Source organism: Ptychodera flava, chromosome 14 (assembly GCF_041260155.1).
Source record: "Ptychodera flava strain L36383 chromosome 14, AS_Pfla_20210202, whole genome shotgun sequence".
NCBI classification, from domain to species: Eukaryota; Metazoa; Hemichordata; class Enteropneusta; family Ptychoderidae; genus Ptychodera; species Ptychodera flava.
Genome location: NC_091941.1, coordinates 39,894,602 through 39,915,470, shown reverse-complemented (window position 1 = coordinate 39,915,470; position 20,869 = coordinate 39,894,602). Strand labels below are relative to the sequence as shown.

The window sequence follows — 20,869 nt, the reverse complement described above, 5'->3', positions numbered from 1 at the left end:
CGTATACAGGTCAAACTGACAAGTCATATACAAATGAACTACTCTCCACATACTAGTACATATTTAAACATACCTTTAGGGACAGAATGAACCGTTGTTGATTAGAGGCATAAAAGGACTCAAAAACTGTCAAACATTGGTTACTGGGACTTTAAATGTTTACTTAGGATACAGTATGTTAACCCTTTTCCTGCCAAGTCGGTGAAAATCCGCTTGAAATTCGGTGTAGCCAGAATCTAAGCACTGGTGACCGTTATTCTCCCAACCCGGTGGAAATCGGGCCCTTTTTGGGTACCCCCTTTCCTGCCAAGTCGACGGCACTACGTTTTGCTATCCCCTGTGCGTTTAGGGGTCATCCGAGGAGAGGTTTTCTGACAAGGAACGCCTTTTCCCGTCGAAATGGGTTCGCAGGGAGTCGATAGACAGGGAAAGGTGCAGAAACCTGTCCGCCAGTCCCCCACACCCGGGGGGGGGCTGGTTTTTTTTACCACTTTTTAGCGGACTTGGCAGGATAGCATGGTGACGTTTTCTGGCGGAGTTGGACGTACTTGGCTGCCTGGCACTATAGAGATTGCTGCCGAACTTGACCAACTCGGCAATGCTAATCTAGAAGGCTACCTCTTGCAAACGACTTGGCAGATATGCCGATGGTGCGAGACGAAAGTCACTTATTCAGTAGTGCGTGACTGAAAATGAGAACGTATTTTTGACGGGACGGCTCGACTTGTTCCTCCGATGGAACGGATATGAACGACTCGGAAATACCATTACAAACTGGTGTCCGACGTACTAAGCTGGGCTTCAGCTCTGCAAGTTCAAGCCAGGCAACGTCCTTCACCGCCTTGGCCGTGCCATTCAATGGACGTAGCTTTGGATTTTTTATTTATTCCATCGTCCGAAGTATTGGCTCTGGTTTGCAGGCAAACGTATCCTCTTGCCGACGCATTAGTAACTACGTAACGCTGTTTGCGTACAGAGAATTCAAAAGGTGACATAAGGTCAATATGCTACGGGAATACCGCCTGCAGTTAGCAGGGACTGCTTTTGTTATGCAAACCAGCTAGCAGTACAATATGGCTGCCAGGCATGTGGACACGTCGATGGCTAGAACAATGGAAGCATATTGCGTTGCACCCGTGCATCGCAAAAGTGAACTGAAGACTTGGGTGTAGTGACTGGTTATCACTGGTTAGCTGCAGCCCAAGCCATGTCGGTACAAACCCGTACCTGACTGAGGACCACTCGATTAAGTCAGTAATGAACGGTAACACTCGTAAGCCAACTCCCAACTGAGCTGGCTAAACTACGTTAAGCTGTGCTTCAATGGCTCAGCCATGTCGTTAATACAACGGCAAAAACGTAGTTTTTGTGCTACACTGCCAAGTCGTTTAAGGTACGTATTCAATTGACCCTACCCTGGGGAAACAGGACAGGTTTGACGGTGCTTCTGCACCCCTAGCACGACCCTCAGGGTCTCTGACTAACAGACGAGTGAGGTGATGTTTGTGCCTAGCGGACGTGCGTAATACTGAAGGAGTTTATTTCCGAAAAAATAAACATGAAACGGCAATAAAATGACGCACTCCCAGGGGCAAACAAAGCCTGTGACCTCAATTTTTTTCTGCAGCAACCCTTGAGCTCCTTCCCCTGTCTACGGGCATGTAGAAATTATCGAAGTCTAACACGTATAAGTACGGCTAAAACTACCCTGAAAATGGGCGATTTCTGCCAAAATGCCTGGCAGGATAACATGCAGGAGAGCCAATCTTTTGCAGGCACATATTATGGGGCGGTTTTCTACTGACTTGGGAGGATAACGGACAAGGGCGCTCGGCAGGAAAAGGGTTAATTAAAGGAACCTTCACAGCTAGCAGCTATGAACCATTGAGAAGTTGCATGCATGGAAAAACTTAAACAGAAAAATCAATGTTTTTAACTCTCTGCAACATATAAAGCAATATCAACCTAGTCACAATTTTACATCCCAAATCATATGGCACCACATATAATGTTTAGTTTGTTTGATATTTAGATACTCTATACGTATTCTCAATGTTTACATTTCTCCATTTGAATGTCCTGACATAACTTTTATAAATCTTATTTGTCACAAGAATAATAAGTACCGACAGCTACACAATACATTTGTGCAAGGTGTAGTGAACATTCTTACCTGATACTGTCCATTTTGTAAATCAATATCAATTGTTATGAAATCAGTGAAGGATGATATCCAATAACTTCCAAGGTCTCCATCATTAGCAAAGGTCAGGGGATGTGCGTACTCATCCACTCTCCACTCTGTATCATCAGTGATATCTGGTTCACCATTTTTTATACAGAATCTGGAATCCAATGGATTAACCCTGGGATGGCTGTCTGGACAGCGGCAGTCCGTTTGGACATGAACATTCAACCATAAACCAGTAGCAATTTCATTGATTTCACGATTGGTCAATGAAAATGTATAAAAGTAGAAATCTTGCATTCTACCAACAAATTGAGATGCACCTGAAAAATAACAAAACATAAAATCTTTCTTCAATTGACACTTTAAATCAACAACATATTAACAGGCTTTTCTTTTGTAATATTATCTGCATCATTTAATAACATTTTGTTTCCAAGAAGTTTTCATCGAGTAAACAAAATTTAAAACATGATTTTTCACTATTTAAGAGATTTAGCCGATCTAGACATTTACTGTTTGACACTATCTATGGAGAACATATCTTTAGGTTGTTAAAAGAAAAAATACCAATTGATTGTTATTATCTTGTTATGAAGTCATTAATCGCCATTTCAAGTAGAGTTATTTTGGTCAGCATGTAAAAATATTCTGAGATGATACTATCACTCATTTTCTCCATATCTCTATGTAGTGGAGACTGTTTATAAAAAAACATTGAATCAGACCATTTGCCAATGTTATGATGCTTTTACACAGTTTACAGTCATAGCCATAGGATGAAAAAAATGTTATGAACAAGAACATTTTTGTTATATTTTCCTGCCATCCACCATCCCACTTTATTGTTGAATACTTAAATAAAACATTACCAAAAAATACAGTGACTGGTTGGGATACAAAAATAAAACCCAACAATGTTGGTGACACATCTTTATGATGTCTCTTATCAGAAACATTTACTTTTTGAGCTTACACACACATGGGCCATTACGTAGATGACTGTGCTTGATAGGTAATCCTCTATGTACCCAAACAATTTATATGAACTTTTAGACAAGATCAAAAATTTGATCAGTCAATATTCTTACCATTGATACGTTGTCCAACTTTGACAGTAGCAGCAGAGATATCAACAATTGGTCCTTGCAATGTCTGTGTGTCATATGGAGTACCATCGGCTTCTAAACCATCAATAAACAGACTGATTTTGGTGTCAAATACCTGTAGGTTCATCAAAAACAAATGTGTTGTTTTAGTTCATCATTATTGCATTTTTCACTGTAGTATTGATTTTCCATAAAATACCGTGGAAGATGATTTGGCAAAAATTGGAGCACAGTAATAATAAAAAAGCAAAAAATTATCAGAATTGTCTCATTGGACACCTTTTTAAATGGAGAAATCTTAAAACTACAGTACATGTGATCATTGTCTTTGAAATGCAATTCTGGAGCTTGAAAAAGTGAATCTTATATGGTATGCATCTCTTACATAAATTGGCTTTCAGCATCCTCTTAATATTGAAGATACCAATGGTGATCTTCCAGCTACATTAATGGATTACCCTTGCCATCACTGAGAATGAACTAGTTTTTACTAGATTCACTATGCACCTCACTGCAGAACAACCAAACACCATTCAAAGCCCCAAGAACTGTCTGATCTTTTACTTACTTGTAATGCAACATTGTGCCAACTGTTCAGACCTATTCCACGTTGAAAAGAGAGAGTTTTGACACCATCTGCAGTCATGTAATCGAAGTCGATCTGTGTTTGAGACACCATGACAGCAAAGACGATTTCACTTCCTGATGTCTTCTTTTCTATTATTGTTCTGGGTTGAAAATATTGATGGTAATTAATGAATATTTATTTACAACAAGTCATCGTTGATGACACAGTCCCCACTTGTTAATGGGTATTTTGATTACAGGTCCTCAGAGAGGATAGAGTCCTCTTCATTAGGTCTGTGATAAAAATACTTTTGAATGAATTCGCTTGATACATGTCTGAGTTATGGTTCAGGACATGAAAAAATCGTAACAAAATGGTTGCGCAGTGGCCATATTGGATCGCATCACAAAACAAATTGATGTGCATAGCTATGACATTGGTCGATGTCCTTGTACAACTTTGAATAAAATCGGTTGAAACATGCGGATATGCCTGAGAAATGGCTCTGTACATGAAAAAATAGTAATAAAATGGCCGCCTGGCTGCCATATTGGATCGTATCACAAAACAGATTGACGTGCATGTGTATGACATAGGTCAATGTCCTTGTACCAACTTTGAATAAAATCGGTTGAGATATGCCTGAGTTATGGCTCTGTACATGAAAAAATCGTAATAAAATGGCCGCACAGCGGCCATTTTGGATCGTATCACAAAACAAATTAACATGCATATCTATGACATTTGTCAATAACGTTGTACCAACTTTGAATAAAATCGGTTGAAACGTGCCTGAGTAATGGCTCTGTACATGAAAAAATCGTAATAAAATGGCCGCCTGGCGGCCATATTGGATCGTATCACAAAACAAATTGACGTGCATATGTATGACATTGGTCAATGTCCTTGTACCAACTTTGAATAAAATCGGTTGGAACATGCCTGAGTAATGGCTCTGTACATGAAAAAATTGTAATAAAATGGCCGCCTGGCGGCCATATTGGATCGTATCAAAAAACAAATTGACGTGCATCTGTATGACATATGAAGTTATCCTTGTACCAAGTTTGAATGAAATCGCTCAAGGCATCTCTGAGATATCTGCGTGAACGGACGGACGCACGCACGCACGGACGCACGCACGGACGCATGCACGGACATGACCAAACCTATAAGTCCCCCTGGACGGTGTCCGTGGGGACTAAAAATCATCTCTCCAGCCTGATATTGGGTCTGACTAGATAAAAATATGACATTTAAACAAACTATGAAAATTCTGATCCTCTGTATAACTGTCATGACTTCTTCAATATGTCAAAGTTTCATCAGACACTGACACCTAAACAGCTGATTTGTCTTTGTTTGCATGGAAAGTAGTTTAGCGCCATTTCTTTCATATGTACTACATGAATTCATGAAAGTTTTATCCTGAAAAGTGTGATATTTTCCCATGGCAACAACTTGATGTAATCTTATGTATGTGATACATACAAAGAAAGAACTGGTAATCCACAATAGGAATATTCAAATAGCCAATTGAGTCAAGGCAGTATGTTTCTTTACATTGTGGATAATCACTTTAGACAATATCATAAGTTGAAAATCATTGACCATTTTTTAAAAATACTTTCATGTTAATGCTTCAAGGACCATAGATATTCCAGTCTTACAATTTGAATGTAGAAATAACATACAAAGGAACTGTAATACCATATTTCAAAACACTAGATTGCAATTACATCATACTGGCTATTGTTGGATTATAATAGTAACATGTTTTGTATTTCAGAAAGTGATCACATGGAACAAGGAATAGAATTTTCATGGATGGTGAGAAGACACTAGCTACCTGTTCACCCTCCTTCTTATAAAATCAAAGAACTTTCACAAAATAACAATGTTATTTCAATTTTTTGTCACATTATAGACCAATATACTGATATTTTTAAAGCACCATGCATGAGCTGGCTTGATAGCATGTGAAAAAAATATACAGGATTACAAAATGCAATTTTTCATGGTTATACCATAATTCTGCTGTGACAGTTGTAATAATAATATTGAATCTAACATTATGCACCTTTGTATGGTTGTGAAAACAATATTTCTCATCAAATTGATCACCAATATTGTCCTGATATGAATGTGCTATGTATATGTAATACATGTATTGTGTTTGCATATGACCCACAATTCACACAACCAAGACCACACCCATATCTATGCAAAATACTGGTATCATAGTCTAGTACTCATTGTGGTTCTCATATGAATCTGCATTTACATTTTTATATTCAAACTTGTCGGATATTTTCACACTTTATGGACTGAAATATTTACATCTAACTGTCATCATTTTCTCTAATACTTTTTTAACATCTTATCAAATTTTGGTCAAAATTAATGGTATTATGGATGATACCAGTTCAACGTACTGAGCAGCATACAAAATGACTCATCCTGTGTTTATGTTGACTTATTACAGCTATGGCAAGTAGCAAGTAAATAACTACTCCTACAGAATAGTTTGGCTTTCTAGCAGTTCCTGTGACTTTTAATATGTTCAGTTCTGTTTTTTGATATGAAGAGCTTCAGTAATCTTGTAGAATTAATTGAAGCAACAAATGTGACATAACTTGAAACAATGTAAGATATAAATCTATCATAAATGCATATTGAGCATACCTCATAGAGATTGAACAGCGAGATAACTAGCATCCCAAAATCAAAATGCTACTTAAATTGGGTTAATAATATATATTTTATGGGCAAATGTTGAGGCTAATAATTTAGATACATGCAAACAGTCATAACATCAGTGCAACAATATTCCAATACATGAGCTACTGTACAGTTTGCTATTATAATAAAGGGCACACTGACAGCATTTAATAGCAGATATAAGGACATATTCAGTCCTTCTGTAAAATAACTTTTAAAACATGTGATGATTAAAATGCTAGCACTCACAGAGCATATCTATGTTCCAGGATGAATTTCGAAAAGTAAAATTGTCAAATTACATTTTACTTGAAGCTGAAAGTTAACCATTTTCAAAAGGTTAGATACATGTACATATAATCATGGAGGTAGAAGGAGAGACTCCTTCTACCTCCATGATATAATCAAGGTTCCTGATGAAATAATTCTTACCATAAATGGCAAATGAAATCTGCATAATGCAAAGCTAGAGCAAATTAAGAAAGTATCACACTAGAGCAGTACACCATGAATGTGCTAATTAAAGATTTTGCTTTATTAAGCCATGTTGTTGTTGCTAAAAAAGTGTGCTGCTGTCAAGTTTGACAGTATTTTGAAAATATACCTCAATCACTTTATTAAAGTTGCTTGTGTATTAAAAACAAAATGCAGTGTTTGTTTCATGTCAATTAGGTTGAAATTTATTATATCTTATTTGAAATTTAAACCGTTAATGAAACATTACATAATAAATGGCCTTAAAACTTAGTGTTATTAATATCATGGTGCACTATATCTTGTATATATTACTTACCCAGCTGTTGTACTTTCCAGTCTTAACCACACAGTTAATGTAAATGCACTACTTGACCCGATGATTGGTGTTGTAGAGGGAGTGACATAACACTGTAGATTGTTACGAAAATAAAATGCTTGCGATCCGGGTGAGGATCCTGGCCTAACAGTGACGGTGTCTATGGTAACACATGTACCCGGTGAACTTAACAATGATACCGGTGATGGAGTTGTTGTCCGATGGGGACATGTCTGTGAACATATTCCTTGTTGGCATCTAGTTACTGAGTATGGATTTATAGAACTTCGGCAGAATGCACTTCGCACTAGCGTGCCATCATTCAAGTATCCACAAGTACCAATGTCTGGAATCGTCGCAATTGGCTTGTTTTGACCAGCGTTGACCAATTTCGGAAACAACCCTTGTCCGTCGCAAACGATCAACAACTCGGTTATCACAAATAAAATCTGTAGGCACGATTTCTTGAGTTTCATGATTTCGAGAAGAGCCATCTCGGAAGAAAAGGGATTTTGTTTGTTTGGTTCAGAGTTCTTTAAGGTCGCTTTCACTATTACCCTGTTACGCTGTTTCAAACATGCATGTATTAAAGCCGGTTACAGTTGGACGCCATATTGATTTTGCATATACACAGAGACGCTCAGTTCAACGCTATAGCTACCTGTTGTGTAAATTACGAAATAACCCAAATGTTGTTCTCGGGATCTGGGAAAAAATAGAAACACTATCCGATCGGCGATGAATTACTTGCCACAAAAGCTTACCGACAAAAAGTTCATAATATCCACTGAAACCATGTAGCGTCGCATTTCTGAGTGGCAGAACCAGCGCGACGCGTACGTACGTACATGTACACTCACTTTCACTTTTCGTAATACAAGGATTTACACAATATGCAAATATCAGTCAGCCACGGTCAATAACACATCTCCCTCAGGTTGATAAGTCTCCGTTGATGAACTGTTTTGCTCTTTTTAAATCCACGGCCGAGCCGTCTCCGATGTGATGCCAGGCGTTTGAACACAAACAACAGGGATTAACGTAATTTTAGATTGTACACATTAGCCTCGTTTTCATACAATAGGGAATACCTTAGCTTGCATGCCTGCCAGTGGCCGCCCATCAATGGAACAATAGAAGAACTCAGGGTACGTACCTGATATGATGTGTATCATGTACGGAACCCGTGAGGTTAACAAAATACACCCTGTACGAAATTTTGAAAAACAGATTTAGTTTTTCGAGAAAAAAATAGACATACGCATACGCAACAAAGCCAATTTAGGAAAGACTTTTGGCTTATATTTACTATTTAGTGGGGAAACTTGATGAAATTCGAGAGTTGCACTGCATAATGAAGCAGAAAACTCGATGAGTCATTTATGATGACCCATCGTACAGGGTGGGGAAGTAAACGCTTTGTAATATTATCGATTTTGTCGAGGTTTTGAGTAATTTAAATTCTCCTAACTTATAACATTAACGAGGACCATTATGGGAGATGCTACATCGCAGGATCGAGATTTCCTTAAAATACTACAGACCGTACAGTCTGAAAGGAGCCTATGAAATTTGCATAAAAGTTCGTGTTAGAGAGCCTCGTTTTCGTTACGCTGACCGCCACTGCAGTGAGGGATAAAATACGGCGAAAGGGTGGTCTTTAATATCGACGTGCAGCAAAACGCACAATAGCTAGAACTATAATTTTTGCTTTCAGTTGTAGCATACATACTAATGATCTGTTTTCAATGGGTAAACTCACAAAAGTTGAGAAGATTTATTTAAATCGCTACAAAGTGGGTGGCGAGGCCGAGGTCGCCCGCCAAATGCGGAAGTAAACTTCACCTTTTTCGTAAAACAGCTCGATAATGACCTTAGAGGTCTTAAGCCAAGCCGAAAATTTCAGAAAATATTCATTGAACTATTATCAACATTTGGTGAAATTTTCATGACCGTGCGACCATGGACATGTATTTGCGGCAGTGTTGAATGTTGACATGCAGTTACCATATCGCTGTATACGTAGATCTCGAGGGTCTATGAGTATACGAACACCCGTTACGCTACGTACACTCCACGCTGTTTACCGCGACCAAACCACTTGTAGTTCACACGGCGCGGGTGTTACACGATTAGTCTTTCATTTTTTTCAAAGTTTACTCCTATAATCTCGGGTCACTGATGTTATATATAAATATAGTATTTAATTAATGTCACATTATGACCATCAATACTTAAAAAAAATTTTTGCTAGTTACATGAGCTATAAAATGTGCCAGTCTAGTTCGAGCACGCACGGTAATGCTAGCAGGGATGGCCGCAACGCGCAGCTGTTTACCGGCTATCATTCTAGCCGCATCTATATTCACGTACTCGTGTGCGGGATACAGAGTAGCCGTATTTATCCACGGAGATTTTTTGCAGTCGATGTTATTTCCTACAGTTTTTGTATGCTTGCTAGCAAGCTACTAGAATGCGAAAACGGAAAAAATCACTCATAAACGAAACAGCACTGCTAGTCAGTACGACGGGTGTCTACCACTATACTACGTGTACGGCCGCAGACAGTGATAAACGTAGCCCTTCTGTCACCGTAGTGTTTTTTTTCCTTTGCACTGTCCACGACTTTACCGAGAAGCCAGCCAGGCAGATTGTGTTGGCAGTGAGGTAACACAAGCTTGCAGTCGAGTCTTGCTTCCTCGTCACAATCATTGAAAACATAAACAGAACCGAAAAAATCTGCCAAGTTAGCCGGTGAGGACCGAGAAAGAGCTGAAAGAGTTTACGTGTACACTCACGCTGCGCTGTAGGTCGCCATGTTAGATGTAACACATGAACGTCGCTGCATAGTCAACTTCAACGAGACTTATTTCAAAAACGGAGGCTTAAGCCACTGAGATTTTTTCAGATCGTATGGACCTACTCAAGATACGTCCCCTCCCTACTTCTCATGGAAATTTGACTTTGGATATGCTTTTGCGGCAGTGTTTAGTGAACGGCATTTTCGGTCGCTCGAAAACCATGAAAATAAGGCTAACGCAAAAACGAATCGATAAAACCCAAAAAAAATCATCGGCGAACACTAACTAAGAGTACAATTCAGCCGCTAACTGGAAACAGGACGGATGCTAAACGAAGGCTGAGATATCTGCGGATAAAATTCTGGCGAAAAATGCCATAACCGTCACTCACTGGCTAGAGGGCGCTGTTCGAATTTGAACTAAATCCCTAATTATGCATGCAAATGAAGTACCCTCCTTTCAGACTGGTAACCCACAACTTTTACCCGACACTAGCCTTTCACAAAATCGAAGGGGAAAGCTGTAGGCCTACGTAGACAGCGGAACTGCAGCAAAGGCATGATGCCAAGCCGATGTCGTTCAGGCATTTATTTATTTGTTTGTTCGGAAATCCTGCGGGATCAAGTCACATTTACAGGTTCCTCAAAAACTCAAAAGAAAACTGTAAGCTTCAGCTTAAAGCCTGCCGCACACGAGAGAAATTAGCTGAGCAAACAGCCTCCAATGAAATTTTGCCCTGCTAATTTCTCTTGTGTGCGGCAGGTTTAAAGAAAACACTACGTAAAGATGAATGAGCCATTAACAAAATAAAGACCAACAAACAAAGATAATATATTTACAAAACTAAAATCGAGTGTAGGATACACAAAGAAAATAAAAATAAAGCAAACAAATCAACAATAACAGCCATCAAACAATAACACGTCTAATGTCAGTCTCAAACGAGCTGCTAAAAATAGCAACTTGAATATGATTATTACGAACCAATTCATTAAAATTGTTCATACATCTGTTGATTGTAGGACATTTAAAAACATTGATAGGGCTACGGGTGGTCTGAAAGTAGGACAGGTGCTCAAAACTTTGCCAGGTGTAAAGCTTTGATAATTGAAACATCTGATAAGCTATAAAACTCATTGCACACTTGTATAAAATATAGTGGCCGAAAACAACAATTCTCTGTTTAACGTCCTGTTTAAAATTTCTCTGCTAAGAGACAATTCTCCTATCTGACAATAGGAGCGACGTTGCTCCAAGGTCGGTAATTTAATTAAAAATAGTACAGAGAGCTTCATATCGGTCAGCATGATATGAAATATGAGTTTTGAAACATATTTTATTGATTTACGTTGAACATTATTTTCAAGTGATTCCATGTCTGATTTTTGCCTGCCCAAGGGTTCCAGACAACAGAACTATACTAGAGACAGTTCCTCACCAGGAAAGTATATAGATATTTAAAAGTTTGATCCTGACTAAAGTTTGAGTTTCGTTTGATAAAAGCTAACATTCTGAAAGATTTATTTACAGTAAAATAAATATGTTCTGAAAAACTGTTTGTTCTTGAGCTGACAAGATCACATCCGACTCAAAGACAAGTATGTCTGTCAAATCCGGTCATTCTCTAGGCATGTACATGATAACGATTATTATTAATAGTATTCATTTATTTCATAAAAATTAATAAAACGTTTACGCTTAAAGGGACAAAGTCGGCCATTTTTCATGAATTTTGTTTGATGCGAGATACTACTTACATTGTTTGACATGAATGAATTAATGGTCATGACCATTAATTCATTTGATCATTAGTAAAACCGATTAATTTGATCGTTAGTAAAACCGATTCATTTGATCATCTAAAACCGGGGTCGAATATATTCATGGTCACCCATTCATTCAGTATCTTTCGTGTGAAGTATCGTGTTGGGTCTTTAGTCAACTGGTTTATTTGATGACAGCTAATTTCTAGTCTGGACTGGTTCGTTTGTCATTAATAATGTTAAAAATGGAAAGTTTTGTTTCTCTCAGCATGCACGTGGTGACACGCACGTCTATTTAGACCACTGTAAGCCTTATATTTTTCACGTTCGCTTGAACAACAGAAGTGTATGAGCGCTTAGCATACTAAAACAATGTCGCTGTATATAGGGACCGTGATACACATATGCTCTGTACAGTTTTGACATGGACGAACCACAGATGGTTTTAAAACAGTAATTCCGTCACCGCAACGCACTGCATGTCACAATTACCGAAGACTCTGGAGCGAGCTTGCATCGCGATGCAAGCTCGCTCCAGAGTCTTTATGCTGGTAGACCTTTCTGTTTTGTTGGTCACATATCACATGATGTGATCTTGTCCTCTCAAAAACAAACAAATGAAAAACGAAAATGAAAAAAGATACATCGTCGCATCGAAAGGGACATTCGATGACAAGGAAATCTAGTCTTTTTGCCCAAATATTACATAGCGTTTGTACAGATTTCTTTGCAAGGCTAATAATTTTGTATAAACATACCAAAGGCAGTGTAAGGGATTCGCCATGGAAAGCGTAGTTGTTTAATACAATAAAACTAAGAAAGAATTTTTCAAAATTACAACTTCATTTTCCTTTGAGCAAGGAGAGATGCTACAGTGAAGTTTGTTGCTCAGGTGGATTCTACGTCAGTTTATTTTGGACCAAGTTTTTCCATTATTCTCTATGCAGTTACACAACAAATCCCCTCATGTTGAAACGAAATAAAGCTCATTTTTCCTATAATTGCTACCAATACGATCTAGAGAGACGTCGCCGAAGTAAAACAAAATACAGATTATATTTATGCTTTTAATAACTTATGAACTTGAATTTTGTTACAGCAAATTCGTTGTACAAAATACGACGTTATTCTTAAAAAAATAGGTATATTACTAGTAAAATATACCTGGCCCTTAATACCAAAAAATTCGTCTAATGGCTTGCCAATATTACTGTAATTTTTGCGTCTAGTCGTTTTTGTTTCAATAATGCTGGAGTGATTTAAGATACATATAATTCTACACTACATGACTCAAGCTGATTTTGGGACGCTCCTTTGATACATCTCCTTCAAGTTGCTGCTTTCTTCGTTCTTCTATCGATGTTACGTCAACAAGATGACTAGCATACACAAAATCCCGAGGCCGCTAAACATCTGTCAGAGTTCGATAAATCGTGTTAATTACAGGTAATTAGGGTATCAAGAAATTTAATTACAGCAGTGATGCAAGTTCTTCACAACTGAACTCTCTCGCACAAGGAAAACTCCTGATTGCGCTCTTCTATAACTTTGTAAAGCTTCCAAATGCTCTCTCCTCGTCTCCTCATCTCTGGCCATTCACATGATCTCTCCCGATTTGCCAACCAAACAGTTATTCCATGCAGTCCATGGGAGGGTTCCTTCACAAATAAACACCCCGACTTACTCAGGATGCCTTTCCAGTACTGTTACTTACAATAGTGGAAATTAAATTATCAGTGATAGTTATCTTTCCTAGTATTGTGAGTACACTGTATAATGATTGACTCAAAGACGTAATTTCTACAGATTCTACAGATTGTAATGCAATCAGCTGTTTATTCGACGAGAAACTCGAGAAAGGAGACAGCCATGGAACACCAATTTATACTTTTACACAACAACACTGAAGGAACTTTGAGTTTAGAAGATCGGGTTTATTACCCAGAATGCACCGCTAACATGTTACAAATCTCCAATGAGACAAGTCATTTGGCTTTTTAAGAGGCCTTTTCAATCTCCAGAGCACTAAACTGTTTGAGTTAAACATGACACATTCCTGCACACACATGTACAGAAGACAGAGATACTCAGTCACAATGCAAAGCTATGTTTAAAAAGATGACTTTTTATTTTGGTTCTTTAACCAAAATTAATACAGTAAGTCTTGTGCATCAATAATTCAAAAAGGATCTTATTCCATAGCTGTGGCACATCTGCAAACTCTCTCCCTGTAAACAATGTAAGCGGGGTTGGTACTTCAAAAGGAGAGTATTTCCCATTAGACTAACCTTTGTGAGATTGCTCATGTACAGTGAGGCTAAGCCATTTGTGCATTATGCAAGGAGGAGAATTTTTCACTTGTCTGCTGCTGCCATGGTAACTAATGAAGAGTAAAGTTTATTTGATTCTGTTATACTTTCTAGTCTTTGTAATTAATTCAGCAATGGAGTTTTCTCAGTTGCAGTTACTTTGGATTAACTTGAGATATGCTAATTCAGAACGCTACTTTAAGATTACAAATGCATGGACTGGATGAGTAGTTGTTGTCTTTGTCTAACACTGATTCTTCAAACATTTATGGTGTAGCAGTTTGCAGATTTGCATACTTGATACAAATGAGCTGCCATTGTCAGTTTTATTGTCCAAAATAACTCTAATGGCTTAAAAGATGCTCATTTAAACCTGAACACCCTCACCTTGTTTTGGTATTTTCAAAAATAAAAATGTCAATTTACCAAAGTTGCTGGTTAAGTTTGTCAAAAGTAAAAAATAAATAGATCAATATGACGTTCCTGATCAATCTAATGTCTTTATTTAAGATGTGTTACGGGAAACATTCACATTTCACTTTGGTCTCATCGTCCTATAGTAAGTACAAATACTAGGTGATTAACAGTGTTTTGGTAGCCTTGGAAACCTGGTTTGTTTGTTTTCAATAAATCAGAGGAATATCATCTGTACTCTGACATCTTATAAATTTTATTAAAAGAAAACCCAACCTTCAAAGTAAAATGTTTTGAAAATCAAATGCAGAGGTGACTGGAGTGACAACTCTTGTTTTGAGTTGAAAAAAAAACAAAGATCTGTATAACTTTGGGGTGAAAAAGGGCAAATGCACAATAAAAGTACAATAATTTATTTTCAAATACCTTCAAGTTATATGAGAATTAAAAGGAAAGATTGGCTGCTGTTCTGTTGTTTGTATCTTGTGTCATGAAATATCTTTTGAAAACCAACCATGATCTCATGTCATTTTGATCATACATGATATTTGTGTCAAATAAAACCAAAAGAAACTGTAGGTCAGGTGACCAGCCATTGAATTAGATACCAGATGTTTTGTCACTTTCCATTTTGTCTGTTGGTGAGTTTGTCAAGACCTTTCAATGACCATACATTGCTATCAGCACATTTCACTGTTTAAATACAGTAACTGACATCCACAAGGATTTGAAACTGACAAACAAGATCCAAAAAGATAGTGACTTTGTCCTTGATTTGATCACATTACGCATCTCTGAATTAAAAAATCTTTAATGTCTGTAGAAAATTCCATAAATCAGACATACACACAATTATTTGAGAACACGACAACAATTATGGGTGCAGTGCACTGCCTCCATGGCAGTGTTTGAGTCTTTGGAATAATTTAAATGATGGTATCAGAACTTAAGAAAATGTACATCTGAATAAACTTTACAATGACAGCAACAAAGGTTTGCTTATCTTCTGCATGATGGATACCAGTACTACAATGTGGCAAATTGTTTCTTTTGATTGTACATGTACATGTACATGTTTTGGATTTTATTTTAGTTTTCTCTTTTTACCAGGCGGTTGCATACTCGATGGAAATGCACTGCGTGGAATAGATGATAATGAACTTCTAATACTGGTTGAACTACTACTCTGTGATGATTGAATTTCTTCAGATTTTTCTTCTTTTACAGAATCATTATTATTTTCTATTTCTTTACTGTCCAGAGAAACTGGTTTTTCACCCGGTTTGGCCTGTTGATAAAACAAAATGTCATCTCATTATTTTTGGAATAATGTTATCAAATTTCAAGAAATCTGACTAATGTCAATACCATATCAAAATTTGGATTTCAAAACACCTTCAGTAATGACTATACTGTACCTGAATAACTTTTGGTGGAAATTTTCGAGCTAATTCTTCAAGGAGGACGTCTACTCTCTGTCTCTGAAAGATTGAACTTCTTTCTTCTTTCTTTTTCTGTGTGGTCTTCTCTGAAAATCACAAATGATGGATTCCCTTTTATCATGTCTTATTACCATGACAACAACTAACAGTAAGATGAACTGCAGAAATGTAAATGCCTACTGGGATATCAGTACAGCAATTTTCTTATCAACAGATAACAGAAATATGAACTATTCCACCATAAGTGTGCTATATGGTGTGGAGCTCACTTTTCTATGTTGTCTGATATATTTTCTTTAGTTGTGTATCACTTTCCTGAATTCAAACTATGAATCTCTTGCTTATTTGAATTGTCTTTGTTTGTTTTTTGTCTGATTCCTGTGACTCTGGAATTGAACATGCACTGTATGACTTACAACTTGAAAGGATTGTTTGGCTAGATTATGTCTTTTCATGTTGATAATGGTCATAAAATTGATAGGTGAGTAAATAGCATTGGTTGGTTATGAAAATAAACTAAACACAAGTCTTCCACATCATTTAGACATTAATGAGTGATAACTTTAATGACAAAGCTGAAAAAATACCAACCTGTTTCATTATCTTTGCCTTTAAATTCCCACCAATATCCCTTTGATGGGTGATATTTGGCATACGATATGACTTCATCAAAGGCTGACTGTATGTTGTGAGTTGCTGTTTGCTGAAAATTAAAGCCAAAACCAGTTTTTATGGGAAGTTCATCTGACAGAAAAGATCTACCCTATCCTCATTTTTTTCGCACATCACTTACTGCTTTTCAAAGACTCAACAGATAGATTTTGGATTAACCATTTCTACTGAAAAACCTGTAGGATTTGTACAACTATACCAGACAAAGAAATGATTAAGCAATTTGTACAATTCAAGTACCAAGAACAGCCTACCACAATGAACGCAGCTTGCTGGAGACATGAGACAAAATCTTTTACTGCATTTCAAGACTTTTGTCGTGGAAATAGGTGGGTAATAACATCTCCATGAGCATTGGTAGGTTAGTTTTAGCTTTCCTGGCTGGCGACAGTTTGGGTGAAGTGAAGTTGTTTTGGGGAGAACTCTTGGAGCGAAGAGGTTTTGGTACAATTTTGCTTTGGTACAATGTTGTTCGGTTCAAATAGATGGTGCCGTGCAACTTGGTATAAAGTGTCTGGAAATCTTCTAATTTGCACTCTCTTTGCACTTTTGACAAACTCTCAAATTCTCAGTTCCACATATGAAAAAAAATTTGAAAATTTTCATTTTCAAGATACATATATATATACTGTACGATTTGCATTAGCATTTGCATTGCGATACCACATCATTAAAATGTACATCATGTTGAATAGAAAATTTCAAAACATGAGTTTTTGCACAAATACTAGGCATAATATCTAACTTACCATCCTAGCATTTAAGACAGCACTCAAATCAGGTGCTTGGTACACAATACCAGCAACAATGTAAAAGTCGGCTATGGGTGTCACTTGATTCAGTGAGTGTCTATGTTGTTTGCGGATCACATACAGAATAGGTTCCTGGACATGAAGTAAAATGTACTCTAAACCAGTCATTTGGCTGAAAGAGAAGTGAAATTAAAATTACCAACAGTATCTTTTGACAAAGCTACAAAATAAACAATTACACAACTATGTATCAAATAGGGTGTAAAACATAAATTCACTGAAGTCTAAGAAGATCACCATTACACGTGGACAGTATTGTCTTATTATGTATGGAACAGAAATTTCATACTTCTTTATTCTATAAATCCTTGTAACTCTTTGCGTGATTTCAGTTACTATAATGCATGATCATGAAGCAAGCTTTGAAATTACATGTATCTCAGAATGTTGGTGTATCAGAGGTACATGTAATAGTGGTTTTAAAAATTGAATATGAACTGATAATTTACTGTTGTCAAAGATCAACACTATGAAAACTGTTGAAATATACATAAATGTCATGATGGATAGAAAATCATCATGTTATCCATGACAAGTACTTGTATTGATTCTAATGCACACTTCTCACAATGGGATAACAGCTTTTTTACACCTGAAATTTTCATTCCGATATCACTCAATTATCATTCAGTATCTTCATACGATCTGGAAAATATTTACCTCATTTGTTCTGGACCAAGACGTTGCATTTTAATCACTTCATTATTGCATGTTCTATCATAGAATGGATTACTTCTTTCTGAGAAATAGTCCATTACATTACTTGGGCTTAAAATTGGAATCCAAGCACTATCATGCCATGATAGATAAAGAGGATTTTCTGCAAAAAAAAAAATAGCAAGTTTGGTGAAAAATTGTTCCCATTTTGTTTTCGTTTTCTTAAAATTTTTACAAAATTTAATATGTAAAGTCTAACTTTGACTGCAAGATTTTGAAAATCTATTCTAACCTTAGTTTGTACTGTGCCGTAAATTGGGAGCATAACTTTAAAACTGACCCATTGCAGTGCTGCATACTGAGAGAAAAACTGATGAAGTGCCGAGACGTGCGAACATCATATACACCTATCATGCATTCAATATCATTAGAAATTCATGAATCATATGTTGACTATTAGTACTACCTGATGGCTCATCAATGACTTGATAGGTGATCGGTACAGTATGTCTCTGTAAAAATGCATCAGCCCTTGCTGATAAATTCATTATTTCTGTATGTTATGTCCTTATCATTCATGTTTGTTCATCAATATCCACATTACTGTTTTCTTTATTAATGAAATTTTGATCAATTTTAAAATAAGAACTGGTCTATCTCTACGGGCACGTGTGCTTACCTCGCTTCTATCTCCATCAGCCATGCATGGCATAAATACTTTAGTCATCAACTTATGCCATGTTTATACACTTATACACAGATATTATTCACTCTAATGACCTTGATTTTTATATTTTACCATAAGATAAGAAATACATGTATAGTCCAAGACTACATGTTATGCATAACCAGAGCAAGCTGCATTCACTCTTGAATATGTTGGGAAGGGGTCCAGGTAAACACCCATTCATATTCTAAAAATTACATGCTCCAGGCCCCAGACACTTACATGAAGAGTACGCGCGCGCTTCGATGCGAGTAAACTGTGGTACATATGTAATAATTATTATTATTATTATTATTATTAAAAACTTCTTTAAAGCGCACTACACATACGTCTCAGCGTGCTGTACATGACTGAAGAAAAAAAAATACATGACTAAAATGAGAGCAAAGATTGTTTTTAAAATAAAAGGTCACAAATATCACAAAGAAATTTGGAAAGGAAGTAAAAACAGCGTAAATGAGCAAAATGGCTAAAAAATACAGTATCTCACGTTAGCATGGCTAAAACCATCTCGAGTCAGCAGAGCCAATACTGACTCAGAGCACAGCCATGGTTAGCTCCATGGCACAGCAATACTGTCTCAAGAACTTGCACAGCCAATACCGTATCTAGTTAGCAAAGCCAATAAGCCACCCCATCTCAATTTAGGATGGGGATTATTTTTGGAGCAGAAAAAAATTGGAACAAAGTGCTGGACATGTTGATTTAAAGACGAAAGAAATTGCAATTATGTGTGTTAAAAGAAAGATTATTCATATCGATGGTTTTAGTTGATAGGATTTGAAATGAAATTCTTCATTTACGTAATGTGTAAGCTATTTGGTGTTGGGTCAAACCATAGGGGTACTGGTCAAACATATCTCTACAAAACCAACAAACATTACCATAAACGAACTAATGTTTATTCAGAAATATAGTTTTGGTGTTCCAATAAAAATGGTAGGAAATATTTAAATTTACGGAAATTTAAGGTGTTAGGATTATGATGTGCCAGCAGAAGCATGGAAGAAGTAAATGAAAATTGTATTCAGAAACAGAATACACTCGGGCTCATTATGTTGAAAATGTTTATGTTTGATACTGGCTGTATTACTTCAAGTTACTTTCTTCATACAACTAGCGGAAGTTTTCCGTGGTGACTCCGAGCGCCTGTGTACGCTACTACATGTTGCTGCGACAATACACGTCCCCACCACAACACAACAGACAGGGGTAGTTAGGCTAGTGATCGCGGGGCTAGATACTATACAAAATGTCACACATTTACATGTTCTCTCTACTAGCTCTCCATCCAAGACCGTGTACTGCTACCAACCTCACGCAGCGCGCAGCCGGCGTTTGCGACTGCATCATGCATAGTAAGGGTTTACCGTGCGAACAAAGACTATTTTCAGAAAAAGTCGATCTGACTTGTTATTTTTCCCAAAATCCTTAATCCTATGTAGATTTCTAAAGCGGTATGTAGTTCACTAATGCTTCTACCTACCCTTCTCAGACGATGGACTGCTTGATGATGCTCCTAGTGTTGTCGACGCCGCCATTTTCATTTTCCCACAAGCCTTCGCACAAGGGTTACCCCATGACGTCATAAAGGGAGTCCCCTTTCCGCTTTCATGTGCTGTGCAGCCAGTGAACCATGCCATGCAGACTGTTGCGGAAGCGTAACGGTGTCTGTTCTGCATGCACAGTATTCCACAAATGTGCAAATATACCTATTCCAGCGTTAAAACAAGTAATACTTTATGAGAATTCTTTGTAATGAAACATTTTTGACTAGTTTATCCAGAATTGATTGCTTGTGACTCTGCCATTGTATCAGATAGTTGATTATTGTGAGCCTGTGTATTGTGTAATCAATTCATTTCATGTTTATTATTAATAAACTAATTCATT

General features: G+C 37.1%; 2 protein-coding genes across 2 annotated transcripts in view; both read right to left on the bottom strand.

The window, feature by feature from the left end:
- LOC139148861 (usherin-like) overlaps positions 1-8,431 on the bottom strand; it is a 66,004-nt gene extending 57,573 nt beyond the window's left edge. The window contains 4 exon segments of the mRNA XM_070720290.1: positions 2,174-2,511; positions 3,280-3,412; positions 3,866-4,025; positions 7,380-8,431. Of these exon segments, the coding sequence (XP_070576391.1) occupies positions 2,174-2,511; positions 3,280-3,412; positions 3,866-4,025; positions 7,380-7,873 (1,125 nt within the window). The 5' untranslated portion in view covers positions 7,874-8,431.
- A 5,617-nt stretch (positions 8,432-14,048) lies between these two features.
- LOC139150486 (mediator of RNA polymerase II transcription subunit 6-like) lies at positions 14,049-20,602 on the bottom strand. Its single transcript, XM_070722877.1, has 6 exons — positions 20,463-20,602; positions 18,253-18,412; positions 17,530-17,704; positions 16,700-16,811; positions 16,085-16,194; positions 14,049-15,954 (listed from the first exon to the last, which is right to left on the bottom strand). Exons 1-6 carry the CDS (start codon positions 20,563-20,565, stop codon positions 15,751-15,753), a joined length of 864 nt encoding a protein of 287 aa, XP_070578978.1. The 5' UTR covers positions 20,566-20,602; the 3' UTR covers positions 14,049-15,750.
- Between the last annotated feature and the right edge of the window lie 267 nt (positions 20,603-20,869).

Excerpts from the sequence above, each read along its gene's own strand:
- LOC139150486 (XM_070722877.1), bottom strand. The coding sequence starts at position 20,565 with ATGACGTCATGGGGTAACCCTTGTGCGAAGGCTTGTGGGAAAATGAAA. Across the intron at positions 18,413-20,462 it reads CAGTCCATCGTCTGAGAAGG|AAAATCCTCTTTATCTATCA; the intron begins GTAGGTAGAAGC and ends TTTTTTTTGCAG. Across the intron at positions 17,705-18,252 it reads CTTGGTCCAGAACAAATGAG|CCAAATGACTGGTTTAGAGT; the intron begins GTAAATATTTTC and ends CTTCTCTTTCAG.